The following is a 13,670-nucleotide window of genomic DNA, read 5'->3' as shown; positions in this document are numbered from 1 at the left end:
TACTGGAGTATAGGTGAAAGTCATAACTTAAAGACTGACATCTAACACTTTCATCAACTGAAAGTGTATTAATGTGAAATGAAATTGTTTCGCTCTCTTTTATCCGCGTGGTTGGATCAGGGACAAGCTGCCCGGTTCTAGATTTGAGTTCATTGTTTATTGATGAATAATATATGCATATGCACCAATAGTGTGTATGCTGATAAAAAAAAGTATGTCTGTGGCATTAGGGAGCATAGCGTCACCCTAAATCAGGGCTATTCCAAACTGGTTATAAATTGATAATTTAATACACAATATAATCGTAATATAAGGTAATGATGGCAGCCTACTTTAGTGTGCACATACACGTATTCGGACATTGTTTACACAGACGCAGTGAAGAAAAATAATGGAGACCGTGTAGCGTACTGTACGCCCTATTGTACATATTCAGGATTAGTACAGTGAGCGTTGGCAGATGGTCTTTGGATCCTACGTGGTTGTACGTCGTCAGCGACGGCAGCGTGGGTGGAGCTCAGATTGTAGTAACACGTCATTCCTCCGGAGAACAGGAACCGGCGCACCCGCACCGTTTTCATTCTGAAGGTATCGTGTTACATTTTTGTTCATCCATCTGTAACTTTTGAATGTATGATATTTTCGTTGCTAAAATTAGTTACATTCCTTTCTGTTCTGGCATTTCTCCATCGTCGCTTGTTCTTAATTTCAGGGTAGGTCAAATCCTTTGCTCAAGTGCCTTTGAATTAGTTAGCTAGGGTGCTAGGGCTTTTCCTGTGAAGCATTCGACTGGAAATTAACGTTGCTAGTGCTAATTGCTAGCTAACGCATTACATCTACGATAATGGTAGCTTTATATTGCGATACGAATTTGGACGTGGAAGTTATATCTGGGACAGAGAATTAACCATAACATTGCTAGCAGTCGGTTTACTACGTTTTTTACGACCACGAAAATGTCTGATGCTAGTTTAGCTATCTTGGTAATTGGCCACATAAGTTGATAGACGAAGAGCTTTCTGGACGCCAATTTATGTAGAATACGAGTGATTCACTGTAAACTTACTCTTTCTGACAGTGAGGAACCAGCTTCTCTAATGGATAGTTAGCTTGGAAATGTCATCAGCAAGCAGTACTAATCTTAATATTTTTAACGCCACTGTTAACTTCGTAAGCAAACATCATCGAAGCTTGCTGTGGTTATTTACATATTACCAAATATGGAATAATATCCCTGGTTCTGTTAGTTGTCACTAGATATCCCAGCCAAAAATACGTTGCATTTGTCCAGCGATTCTTTCTGTGTTGCTTAATCAATGTATTGACCGTATTATTCTAGATGTCGCTAAAGTGTACATCAGTGGGTCAATTTTAGGTTTGCTGACTTAAGCGAAAAAAGCAGATAAGATGTGCTGGGTGTTTAAAGATCTGAGTTAAGCTAATAGCCATGTGTTTCAACATACATTGCTGAAAGTTACCTAACTGACAAACGGTAACTAACAGCAAATGAACTTTAGTTGGCAAAGTGCCAGTTAAATTAACGCAGTGGTATTTGACACTTTTAGATTAAGGGTGTGACCTGTTTGCGTGCTTGGTCTAACTTTAGTAGTTAGATGAATATATGCACGTATCTTTCAGGCACACATACCTGTCAAGCAGGTTTACCTGACGTTGACTTGCAGTCCTCCTCCGTCACGATTAAGGCGTGATGACTATAAAACAGTCTGACGGACTCTGCTAAGTACAGATAAAGCATCAACGCGCTCCAGCGGATTAAGTTATTCGTCTTTTTGTGATTACCTCAATTTCTGGTACAGGTATGTGTTCATAAGGACAGTGGAAGTGGGTCATTTTTATATATGATGAAAATGAGAATCTCGTTTTGTTCTCAGTTGGTGTTCTAATTGCGATAACCGCATAAATGAATCGTTACAAATGTCGACTGAGTACTAGGGTAGCTCTTGCCCTTGGAGAGATGCAGGGTGGATGGTCTTTGTTTTCACTTTAAAACAGGCAACCGGAGAGGTGCACACACTGTGTAAACTGTTGCTTTACACGGTTTTACGGTGCTCCGGGCGCTTCACATTTGCAAGTGAAAAGCAATGCGTGCTAACAGGAGAAATAATTTAGGAGCACATCTACTATTCGGGATGCATTAGTGTGTTCTTAAAATGTTAGACTTCGGCGCACATGTGCCTCTTTGGGGAAAAAAATGTCAGCATGGAGCCCTGCTTTAATTGATCGTTTCATTGATCAAAGAAAGCCTGTCCACCCTACTGCTCTCCGAGCGCAAAAGGAGTGAACTCCGACGGAGCGTCGCGTTAACGATGACGGCGTATTGAATTTGGTTATTTTAATGCGCGTAACGCTTTATTTATCTTCGTCTCTCTGTTCTCCGTGTAGCCCTCATGGCAACGTACCAGGAGTTCATCCAGCAGAATGAGGACAGGGACGGCGTGCGCTTCAGCTGGAATCTGTGGCCCTCGAGTCGCCTGGAGGCCACCCGGCTGGTGGTGCCGGTCTCCTGCCTGTTCACCCCGCTGAAGGAAAGACCGGACCTGCCGCCCGTGCAGTACGAGCCCGTGCTCTGCAGCCGGGCTAACTGCAAGGCTGTGCTCAACCCGCTCTGGTAAGCACCGGGGAGGTGTGGGGTGGGGTGTGTGCGTTTACCAGTTCACCGCTTCTCAACCCTCATTCTAGAGCATTCTACAGTAAGGGGGTTTCAATTGGTTTTGATCCAGGGACCCCCAACCCAGGCTCAAAGGCATCCAAAGGAAACCTCAGCACCTGTTAAAAAGGGTGGCAATTGTGTGTGTGTATTGGGGGTGGGTGGGGTGATGGGGTGATGGGGGGGGGGGGTTGGTTAAGATAGTGATCACGGACCTAGGGTGGGGGAGTTAATACTGCAATTATGGACACCCCCTTGAAAACAATAGGTTCTAGAGTGTGCCTATTGTGTAGTATTCCATTCCAGTCATTTAGCAGACAATCTTATCCAGAGCACCTGGCACAACCATTGCATTTATTTGGCAAAATATCCATTTATGCTGTTGGACATACACTGCAGTAATTAAGGTTAAGAACCTTGATCAATAGTACAACAGCAGTGTCCTAACTGGGAATCAAACCTGCAACCTTTCGTTTACAAGTAGTGTTGCAAAGGGTTGTAAAATTTCAGCTAAATTCCCAAAAACATTCGGGGAAAGAATCCATGGGAAGTTAAGCTTGGGAATTTTGCTAATTTTTTCCAATTTCAAATATAAAATGTTAGCTTATCATAGTGAATAAATTTATGGGGAAATAAAAAGGTACATAAAAAGGTAATTTGGCCATTGCGGTTTGTTTTGGTTAAAATATCCCTATTTAATGGAAATTAAGTTGAATCCGTCACTGTACTTTGCATTATTTCATCTCATGTGGCAGGCGTTACTGTTGCCCCATAGGAGTAGTGTAGTACAGTGGGTAGAGAACATAGCTTGTAAAGAGGTTGCAAGTTTGATTCCCAGGTGAGGCTTTACCATTGTACTCCTGTGCAACGTGTCCTGCGTTGATTCAGTAAATACCAGCGGCAGGAATGGACTGTATGAAAAGAACACTTACGCTGTTTCAGTTGCTCTGAACAAGAGCGTTCGTGGCATAATGTAAATGACGTCTAAATGTGTCAGAGAGATAGACGGTGCCTGCAGGACTACACCCTGAGCCGAGCAAGAATTTCCTGTCCTCTGATATTCTGAGCGGTTTATCTGAAGGTTGAGTTTATTTTTGTTCTTCTGCTTGCCAGTTTGGGGACTCCTTATCAATTGCTTTGTCTCTTTCTATTTTTTTTTTTTTAGTCAAGTCGACTTCAGAGCCAAAATATGGGCGTGCAACTTCTGCTTCCAGAGGAACCCTGTGAGTATGATGCTCGGGAATTCTTTCCATTCACATGACGGCGACGCCGACGCCAATGTTGCGATAACGCCCTGCGCTCTTACGTAACCTCACCTGCCGTTTCCTCCTCTGCTCTTGACGTTGGCAGTTCCCTCCCTCCTACGCGGGCATTTCGGACGTGAACCAGCCCGCCGAGCTCATGCCCCAGTTCTCCACCATCGAGTACATCGTGCAGGTAAGCGCGCCGAGCTGTGTGATGTCGCTACGCGCCGAGCTGTGTGATGTCACTACGCGCCCAGCTGTGTGATGTCACTACGCGCCGAGCTGTGTTATGTCACTGACTGCCGCGGTGCGCTTGAGCACGACGCCGCCGCTCCGGCTGATACCCTCTCTGTCTGTGTAAATAGATGATATATAAAGTACACCGTGCTCGTCTTCCTCGATAAGAGCTGCTAAAGCGCGTGTGTTGTGTAACTTTTCGGCAGGAGTAGTTCTCTAAACACAGCCCTGAAGGGTCAAAGAATCTGTAGGTTTACCTTTCAGTTGGGAGGCCGTTTTAGGCTTGGAAAAGAGGTGCGTGGGCTCTTTAGCCAATCAGTGACTCAGCTCACCGAAAAGCAAAGAGACTGTGGCCGACCCCCCCCCCCCCAGGATTTAAGATCCCTGATGTGGACGCTGTGAAATAGTGTTCACTGTGTGAACTAAACTGCGTTCTTGGCTAGAAATAGCTGTACAAAATGAGTATTGTATCTTACTGAACCCGTGTTTTGTAGTTGTCCATGGCCATGAAATGCACTTTTGTACGTCGCTTTGGATAGAAGCGTCTGCCAAATAAACATAGTGTAATGATGACTGATGATGACCCCCCCTCCCCCCCCACAGCACGGACCCCAGACGCCGCTGATCTTCCTGTACGTGGTGGACACCTGCCTGGAGGAGGAGGACCTGCAGGCCCTGCGGGAGTCGCTGCAGATGTCCCTCAGCCTGCTCCCGCCCGACGCGCTGGTGGGCCTCATCACCTTCGGCCGCATGGTGCAGGTGCACGAGCTCAGCTGCGAGGGCATCGCCAAGAGCTACGTCTTCCGGGGCACCAAGGAGTTCAACGCCAAGCAGATCCAGGTCAGGGGTCACACACTGCTTTAAAAAAAAAAAAGAAAAAAGATTTTAATATTGTTTTCCTCTATTTGAGATGAATGTATTATTTGGGCTGTGGGGCACATCCATGCCTTAGAACAGTGCCTTAACAAGATGCGCCACCTGGTAGAACAGAGACTTAATGCCCCATTCACACCCAAGGGTTGAATTAAAACTTGCCAAAGGAAGAATCAGTGGAAAAACTATGCTCAATTGACAATAAATGTGCTATTGAATGTCTATGTCCTTTAGTCAGTGTTCTTAGGGTATCCAGTGTTTGTTCTAATGTGGAAAAATCTTAAGATTTACTTTTTTTTGTTCCCCTGCTATAAGTGATCTTACTGTCTAAAACACAACTGAGCCTCTAAAAAAAAGTAAATGGAAAAAAAAAAAACGGGTTTTGTCAGGTTTCCAGATTGAACCGGTTTCAAGTGGCTGAAGTATGAAAGGAGTATTTGTCTTGGGGGAGATGGAGAAGGACTCACTAATGCATCTTGACAAGTAGAAAGATCTTGTTGGTAGAGCCAGAGGGATCAGCTCACAGGTGTCTTGAAACCTGCATGTGAAACTCCATAGTGGACTCAATGGGTGAAATAATGTCAACATTACTCTGAACCCTGAATTAAATGAAAACTTTAGATTTATAAAAGATGATTATTCATAGGTACAGTTTGGTGAGTTCACCTATCGGCTAAATTAACTTAGCACAGCGCATACCTCTGCTTGGTGAATAAAAAATAGTTGCCTTTATTTCGCAATCAAATTTGAGAACAAATCCTGATCGAATCCAGGACACTATGAGTAAAAAAACAAAACAAAAAAAAAAACATGAATCTTGCATATGTACAGGTATTGTAGGGACTAGGGAGACATCCACATGTGTGGCTCGCGTGTATTTACATGTTTCAGTTTGTGACTTGGGCAGCACTGGTTTAATTAGATTTGGGGTTGAAGTTTGGCTCTGATCTGTGAAAGCTGGTCTCTCAGCTATAGACGGCTGGTTGTTAGATGGTAGCGTGATTCCGCACGTGAGTTCAGTCCAGCTCACCTGTCCCAGTGCATCACGTGTAACCCTCGTGTGGCCTCACTTGACTGGGTGGTTGTTCAGGTGCGTGTCTTGCATTCCGTTTAAACGTCTCTGCGTTCCACAGGAAATGCTGGGCTTGATGAAGCCAACGCAGCAAGGACCGCAGGGCCGCCAGCCTGTCAATCAAGAGACTGCCGTGGCCTGCAGGTACGGCCCCGCCCCCTGTCTGCAGCCATTTTATTACCCACCTGAGTTCCCATTTTAGTTCAGTCAGTCTGAATGTAAAATCTTTATTACATTACATTACAATGCAGGCATTTAGCAGACGCTCTTATCCAGAGCGATTTACACAACATTCACACAGCGTTTACATTGCATCCATCCATACAGCTGGATATATACTGAAGCAATGCTGCTTAAGTACCTCACTCAAGAGTACAATGACAGTGTCCTACAAGAGAATCGAACCTGTGATCTTTAGGTTACAAGCCCAGCTCTTTACCCATAATGCTACACTGCTGCACTGCTGACTGAATGGAGCCCAGCAGCCCTGGTGCGGTACACTTCTGAATGAACATGCAGTCCAGCCAGAGACACAGGGCAGCCTGGAGTTCCCCAGTAAAGCTGGCAGAGTGTAGCCAGCAGCTGGTTCTGAGCAGCATTAGCTAGCATTAGCTACACACACACACCGCAGCATTGGCTACACGCACACACATAGCAGCGTTGGCTACACACGCACACAGCAGCGTTGGCTACAGACGCACACAGCAGCGTTGGCTACAGACGCACACAGCAGCGTTGGCTACAGACGCACACACACACAGCAGCGTTCGGCTACACACACACGCGCGCGCACACCGCAGCGTTGGCTACACACACACACACACTGCAGCGTTGGCTACACACACACACACAGCAGCATTAGTTACACACACACACACACACACACACACACTGCAGCGTTGGCAGAGAGTGGACTGCGCCCGGTCTGAGCGCCCCCTATAACGCCCACCCATCCTCCCCCCCCCCCCCGCGACAGGTTCCTGCAGCCCGTGCACAAGGTGGACATGAACCTGACCGACCTGCTCGGGGAGCTGCAGCGTGACCCCTGGCCCGTCCCGCAGGGCAAGAGGCCCCTCCGCTCCACCGGCATCGCCCTGTCCATCGCCGTGGGTCTGCTGGAGGTGAGACCCTCCCACGGTTACCGATCGTTAGCTTCGCCGCGCGTTAGCCTCGCCGCGCGTTAGCCTCGCCGCGCGTTAGCTTCGCCGCGCGTTAGCCAGAGCAGGGCAAACCTTTTGTGGTGAATTTGTTTTTCGGTGGCCTTGCCGTGTTGCCCGTAAACGGTTGGCAGTTGAAACAGGTTTATTTTTTAAGCGGCAGGCCTGGTCTTGCTTGCCTGTGCTACGCCTCCGCGTTTCATCGTCACCGTGAGCGGCTGCAGCGCCGATGTCGTTGTGTAACGAGCAGAAACTATATCGCTGCTTCTCACCCACTGCCTGGTTTTGTAACCCTTTAGAGGGTAATTGCACTCCAGATCATTTTTAAAAAATCCTAGATCTCTTCTTTTTTTTTTTTTTTAGCTGTAAAGGTGTTTTTATGCCTACTCTTATAATGAATCATTTTAATCCGTGCTCTTATTTCAACATTTCTGTGGTTGTTTTTGGTGGCACATTCATAACCAATACTGTACTGATTCAGTGTCATTAGATGTCACTGTCATCCTGACCAGAGCTCTCTTCTCCGCCCCAAATCTCCAGGGCACCTTCCCCAACACAGGGGCCCGTGTGATGGTCTTCACCGGGGGCCCCCCCACCCAGGGCCCCGGCATGGTGGTGGGGGAGGAGCTGAAGACCCCCATCCGCTCCTGGCACGACATCCAGAAGGACAACGCCCGTCACCTGAAGAAGGCCACCAAGGTGAGCGGCCCGGCGGTGCAGGGGGCGTGGCGTCTTGCTCAGGGTTACATCAGCCGCACCTCGTTGAGGAGCAGGTGCTTCGTTCGGACAGAATTATTATATAATGTTCAAATGCCACCTCTAACCACAATGACAGTCGGCACTGCCGTGAGGTGTGACAGCTTTTTGTTTTCATTAGGACAGGGCCGTAAAACAAATGATCAATGTTCAGATGCCTCTTTTAGCCACAAAAGGTCATCACTGCCATGCGGTCTGACCGCTTTTGTTTTCTTAAATTACACCCGATGCTAAACCTCCAAACATCAAAGGTCGTGTGAAACGCCTCGGGGATTAATGCCGCTGATGTTTATGGGTGCTTCCCTTCGGCGGGTCACATGACCTCTGAAGTCGGCGTTCACTTACATTGATTACACGGCAGGGAGTTCCAGGGATTCCTCTCTTTCTCGCATATTTCACATTCCATTTTTAGGCGTGCCCTTTTTTTACGCAAAGGCGCAGGTAATTGTGCGTACGTGCTTGTGCGTGTGTGTGTGACGTTGGTTGGTCGTTCTCCGCAGTTTTACGAAGCCTTGGCTAACCGCGCCGCGGTCAACGGGCACTGCATCGACATCTACGCCTGCGCCCTGGACCAGACCGGCCTCCTGGAGATGAAGTGCTGCTCCAACCTGACCGGGTCAGAACCAGCCCATTTCATCACAACGTTACATTGCGTTACGTTATGTTACATTACATTACATTGTTACGTTACATTATTTTACGTTACATTACATTGTTACATTACATTATTTTACGTTGCATTACATTGTTACATTACATTATTTTACGTTACATTATCTTATGTTACATTACATTGTTACGTTACATTGTGCCAATGTGGTCCTCGCTCTACTAGGCCCGGTCAGAATGTGCATGAACATATTGTGCAATAAATACACATTCAAAGAGCACATTTTGGTATTTTCCTGACTATGTCGCACCGTGTATGTTTGCTATGGAGCGCAGTGTAGTTCAGGTTTAGCCTTTGGTTTGCGTGTTGTGCCGTACGAGTTGCTCACGTTTCGGGGGGGGTTTTCGCGGCGTTCTCAGGGGCCACATTGTGATGGGGGACTCCTTCAACACGTCGCTCTTCAAGCAGACCTTCCAGCGGGTCTTCAGCAAGGACTACAACGGCGAGTTCCGCATGGCGTTCGGGGGCACCATGGAGGTGAAGGTAAGGGCGAACCCGCCTGCCCCACGTCCACGTCCCGCAGGGACTTTGCACTTTGCCTTTTTTTCGTCTCGCTTAATCTGTGTTTGCTCTGCTCCAGATGTCCAGGGAGCTGAAGGTCTCTGGAGCCATCGGGCCGTGCGTGTCTCTCAACACCAAGGGGCCCTGCGTGTCGGAGAACGTGAGTCCCCCCCCATCCCCTCCACCCCCGCTCTTCAGAATCACAGCACTGTGTGCAATGCCTTTCATAATGTTTTATAATGTGCGTTTTTGAATCCAAGCCCTTTAAAGCAAACTGTTTCTGAACAGCTTAATGTAGCTGCATATAAATACTTCATTTTAATTTTTCATTTTTATTATTTACATGCACTTTGGCAACAATTCCCTGTTAATTCCCCACACCCACCTCCCCGCAATTGAGCCTAACCTGCATGTCTTTTGGTGCGTTTGCTGCGCGTTTGCGGACTGCGCTCTCGTTGACTCTGGCTCTCTCCCGCGTCGCAGGAAATGGGCATTGGCGGGACCACGCAGTGGAAGATCTGCGGGCTGAGCCCCACCACCACGCTGGCGCTGTACTTCGAAGTGGTCAATCAGGTACCTGGAGCTTTTAGTGGACGGGGTTGGATGTAGCGTCCCGCTGGGGGCAGCGATGATTTGGGCTGTGATTTTGGGCACCCCCCTCACGTCCCCCCGCTCTGTTCTCCGTTGCAGCACAACGCTCCCATCCCACAGGGGGGCAGGGGGGCCATCCAGTTTGTCACTCACTACCAACATTCAAACACGCAGAGAAGGATCAGGGTCACCACCGTGGCCAGGAAGTGAGTCTCTTACCCCCCCATGACCCACTCAATGGGCAAATATATTTTTTGTGGTGTGAACCTCTTAGTTATATTTAGCCTGCCATATGTTGAAGTGTGGAGGTAAATATCTTAATGTGTCTAAGATACAGTTAGGTACACTGTAACTGGTGTGCATAACGGGTGCAGTGTTTGATTTTGACTGGTGTGAACGTCGATGGGTAGCGCGTCGTTTTTTCGTTCCCTGACCGTGTCCCCGCTTGTCTCCCCCCGCGTTCGCGCAGCTGGGCCGACGCCCAGTCCCAGATCCAGCACATCGAGTCGTCCTTCGACCAGGAGGCGGCGGCGGTGCTGATGGCGCGGATGGGCGTGTTCCGGGCGGAGTCGGAGGAGGGGCCCGACGTGCTGCGCTGGCTGGACCGCCAGCTCATCCGCCTGGTGAGCGTCTTTAAGACCCGGGCCCTGTTTCACGGATCGGGATTACCGAGCTAGCTGCGTAACTGCGCTGAGTAAAACCCGGAACGGCTCTTTTTACTTCAGTCCGTGTTCCAGGTTTGGGAGGGATCGGGGTTTTTCTCTGCACAGTTATCCAGCTAACTCGGTAATCCTGCTTTGTGACAACGGGGCCCAGGATTACTGAGTTAGCTGGATAACTGCATTACAGCACAGCAACAATATCAGAAAAAAAACGAGTATGAAACAGATACATTTAAACCTGAATCACGTTCTGGAATTGTTTTTTTTTTTTTGTTGTTTGTTTTTAATGGAATTTTCTGGAATTGTTCTTTGCTTGCAGTGTCAGAAGTTCGGACAGTTCAATAAGGACGAGCCCAGCTCCTTCCGGCTTTCCGAGTCCCTGTCGCTATATCCTCAGGTGAGCCCCCGCCCCGCAGCGTGCCATGTGACCTCCTCATCTCTGGGGGCACTGTGGCTGATAATGGAGTGAGTGGGAAACTGCACCGTCATACTGTCGCTTCAACGAGAGGTGGTTTAAACCAGAAACACCATTCAACCCACTTTGAGTCTTTGCAAGCTGGACCATGAAATGTGAGCTCTATGGTGCTAGCCAATGAAATGTTAGCTCTATAGTGCTGCCCCATGAAATGTGAGGTCTATTGTGCTGGCCAATGAAATGTGAGCTCTTTGGTGCTGGCCAATGAAATGTGAGCTCTGTGGTGGTTTGTAAAATGCAGCCTTAATGACCCCGATGTCTGCTCCCTTCCTGCTTCGTCTGCAGTTCATGTTCCACTTGAGGAGGTCGCCGTTCCTCCAGGTGTTCAACAACAGCCCCGACGAGTCGTCCTACTACAGGCACCATTTTGTGCGGCAGGACCTGACGCAGTCGCTCATTATGATCCAGCCCATCCTGTACTCCTACTCCTTCTACGGCCCCCCCGAGGTACGGCCCTGCCCTGCTCCAAATTCCTCGTGTCACACTACCCAGGATGAAGCCCTTGCACTGTTAATTAGAGACGAGAGTGAGGCTCTGTGAACCCGTAATGGGTGGAGCTACGGTGTACTCTCAATCATTGGCTCATTTGAACCAATCAGTAGTTTGTGTTGTGGACTTCGTAGTACGAGTGCTCAAAGCATTGGAGCCCTGTTGTGTTGTGGGAGAGCTCCTAGCGTTGCCATCGCTGTGTTGTGTCTCCAGGTTCTTATTGTTGGTGTAGTAGAGTAGCGCTGTCCTACAGGAGACCTTTCGGCCTTGCTGTACAGCGCTGTGTAGCAGTGAATGCTCACTGTCCTCTTCACTCTCCTCTCTTTCAGCCGGTCCTCCTGGACAGCAGCAGCATCCTTCCTGATCGCATCCTGCTGATGGACACCTTCTTCCAGCTGGTCATCTACCACGGCGAGGTGAGAATGAGTGAAAACCTGGAGGACTGCAGACCTCCAGGAGCAGGGCTTGGGCAGGACTGGCTTAATGTATTAAATAACTGCAGGGTTCAGGGTTTCTTTGTCATTTCTCGAGTGAAGTTGTTGTCGAGCGAGGGTTCTTGCTCACATGTCGCCTTCGCCCCCCCCCCAGACCATCGCCCAGTGGCGCAAGGCCGGGTACCAGGACATGCCCGAGTACGAGAACTTCAAGCAGCTGCTGCAGGCGCCGCTGGACGACGCGCAGGAGCTGCTGCAGGCGCGGCACCCCATGCCCCGCTACGTCGACACGGAGCACGGGGGCTCCCAGGCCCGCTTCCTGCTGTCCAAAGTCAACCCGTCCCAGACCCACAACAACCTGTACTCCTGGGGCCAGGTCAGTGTGCGAGCCCCGCTGCTGCGGCTGCGCTCCACAGCCAGCGCTTCTCTTACAAATAAACTCATCATTCAACTTTTTATTTATTTTAAATTCTTATCCAGAGCGACTTACACAATTGTTTACGTAGCGATTTACATCCATTTATACAGCTGGATATATACTGAAGTAATACAGGTTAATTACCTTGCTCAAGGGTACAACGGCAGTGTCCTACCCAGGAATCGAACCCGTGACCTTTAGGTTACAAGACCAGCTCCCCATTTTTACTACACTGCAGCCCCTTTACCCATAATGCTACACTGCCGCCTACTTCAGTGTGTTCTGCTGTTGATGTGTTCTGTCCGTTTCTCCCCCAATCGCAGGAGACCGGAGCCCCTATCCTCACGGATGACGTCAGCCTCCAGGTGTTCATGGATCATCTTAAGAAGCTGGCGGTGTCCAGCGCGGCCTGAGCTCCCAGCCCGGGGCTGCCATGAAGGACGAGATGGGACCATGAAGTTTACCGTTTTTAACGCGGGGACACTTTAACATTTCAAATCCAAAACATTCTTAAAAAATGGGACACAAAGACTGTTGGATCATGTTTAACCTGTAACCTGTAACCTTTAACACCCCCCCCCTCCCCCCTGAAAGCCAAATGGTACCTTAATATAGCTGTTTTGGCTAGTTTGGTTTTCATCAGCCGATTTTTTACACTCTCTCGTGCCTGCTAAAACGACTGCATTTGTCTGTCTTTTTGTTTGTTTGTTTTTTTTTTTTGTTTGTCCTAAGAAGCAGTAGGCAGGTAAATTAACTGCTGATGACACTTTAAATATATATATATTTTTTTTTTTTTCCTGCTAGATTCATCCTTGCGCAAAATAATTATGATAGAAAATGTTCTGATGGCTGCAAATCTGTTCCTGTCAGTTAAACTACTGTTGAGAATAAAGGACATTTGAAAGCTAACATGTCAGTGAAGGACATTAGCAACGCTTGCAATTTTCCTGGCGCTGTAAACCGGCGCCATTTTGTGCCCAGAACTGAATCCTGCTGTAAAACCGTATTGACTGTCTGCATTTGCATTTTGTACATTCCAAAAACATTTCACTGTTCATCACTCCTGACTTCTGCTGTGTTTGTTTATACTGTAAAATCTATTCCTACATTAAATTTTAATTCTACTTAAAACAAGTGCCTCTTCACAAAGTGGTGTGCTGTAAGCATTGTACCACTGCGGTTTTGTTTTTTATTCAATTCCGTGGGGACATTCTGCTGGGTAGAGAGAGCTGGCCAGACCAAGCATTTACTTGCACTTGATACTCACTGAGTGTTGAAAATGGGCCTTTGTGCTGCTCAACTTGAGACTGGTTCGGAAGGATCAATTGGCTTTAATATCTTGCTTCCAATTCATATGTAGCCTGAATTAATTAATTATGATGGCTTCACGTGTTCATGTAAAGGATAGAATTTAAGGTGGCTT

General features: G+C 48.0%; 1 protein-coding gene across 3 annotated transcripts; it reads left to right on the top strand.

Moving 5' to 3' along the window:
- The first annotated feature begins 459 nt into the window (after positions 1 to 459).
- On the top strand, positions 460 to 12,759 carry sec23b (SEC23 homolog B, coat complex II component). Of its 3 annotated transcripts, none has more exons than XM_035407305.1 (19): positions 460 to 588; positions 2,404 to 2,629; positions 3,834 to 3,891; positions 4,019 to 4,105; positions 4,753 to 4,989; positions 6,156 to 6,238; positions 7,071 to 7,215; positions 7,792 to 7,950; positions 8,508 to 8,623; positions 9,037 to 9,160; positions 9,258 to 9,338; positions 9,662 to 9,751; positions 9,869 to 9,975; positions 10,239 to 10,392; positions 10,751 to 10,828; positions 11,192 to 11,353; positions 11,725 to 11,811; positions 11,984 to 12,205; positions 12,571 to 12,759. In XM_035407305.1, the coding sequence occupies exons 2-19, from the start codon at positions 2,409 to 2,411 to the stop codon at positions 12,658 to 12,660; spliced, it is 2,301 nt and encodes a 766-aa protein (XP_035263196.1). In that variant the 5' UTR covers positions 460 to 588; positions 2,404 to 2,408; the 3' UTR covers positions 12,661 to 12,759. The 3 variants fall into 3 exon arrangements, with proteins under 3 accessions (XP_035263196.1, XP_035263198.1, XP_035263197.1); XM_035407307.1 differs by having other exon boundaries at positions 586 to 713; XM_035407306.1 differs by lacking the exon at positions 460 to 588 and adding an exon at positions 1,663 to 1,817.
- The last annotated feature ends 911 nt before the right edge of the window (positions 12,760 to 13,670 follow it).

The sequence above is a fragment of the Anguilla anguilla genome, chromosome 2 (genome assembly GCF_013347855.1).
Source record: "Anguilla anguilla isolate fAngAng1 chromosome 2, fAngAng1.pri, whole genome shotgun sequence".
In the NCBI taxonomy this organism is placed as follows: domain Eukaryota; kingdom Metazoa; phylum Chordata; class Actinopteri; order Anguilliformes; family Anguillidae; genus Anguilla; species Anguilla anguilla.
Note: the sequence above shows the minus strand (reverse complement) of the source record. Positions and strands in the feature narration are given on the sequence as shown.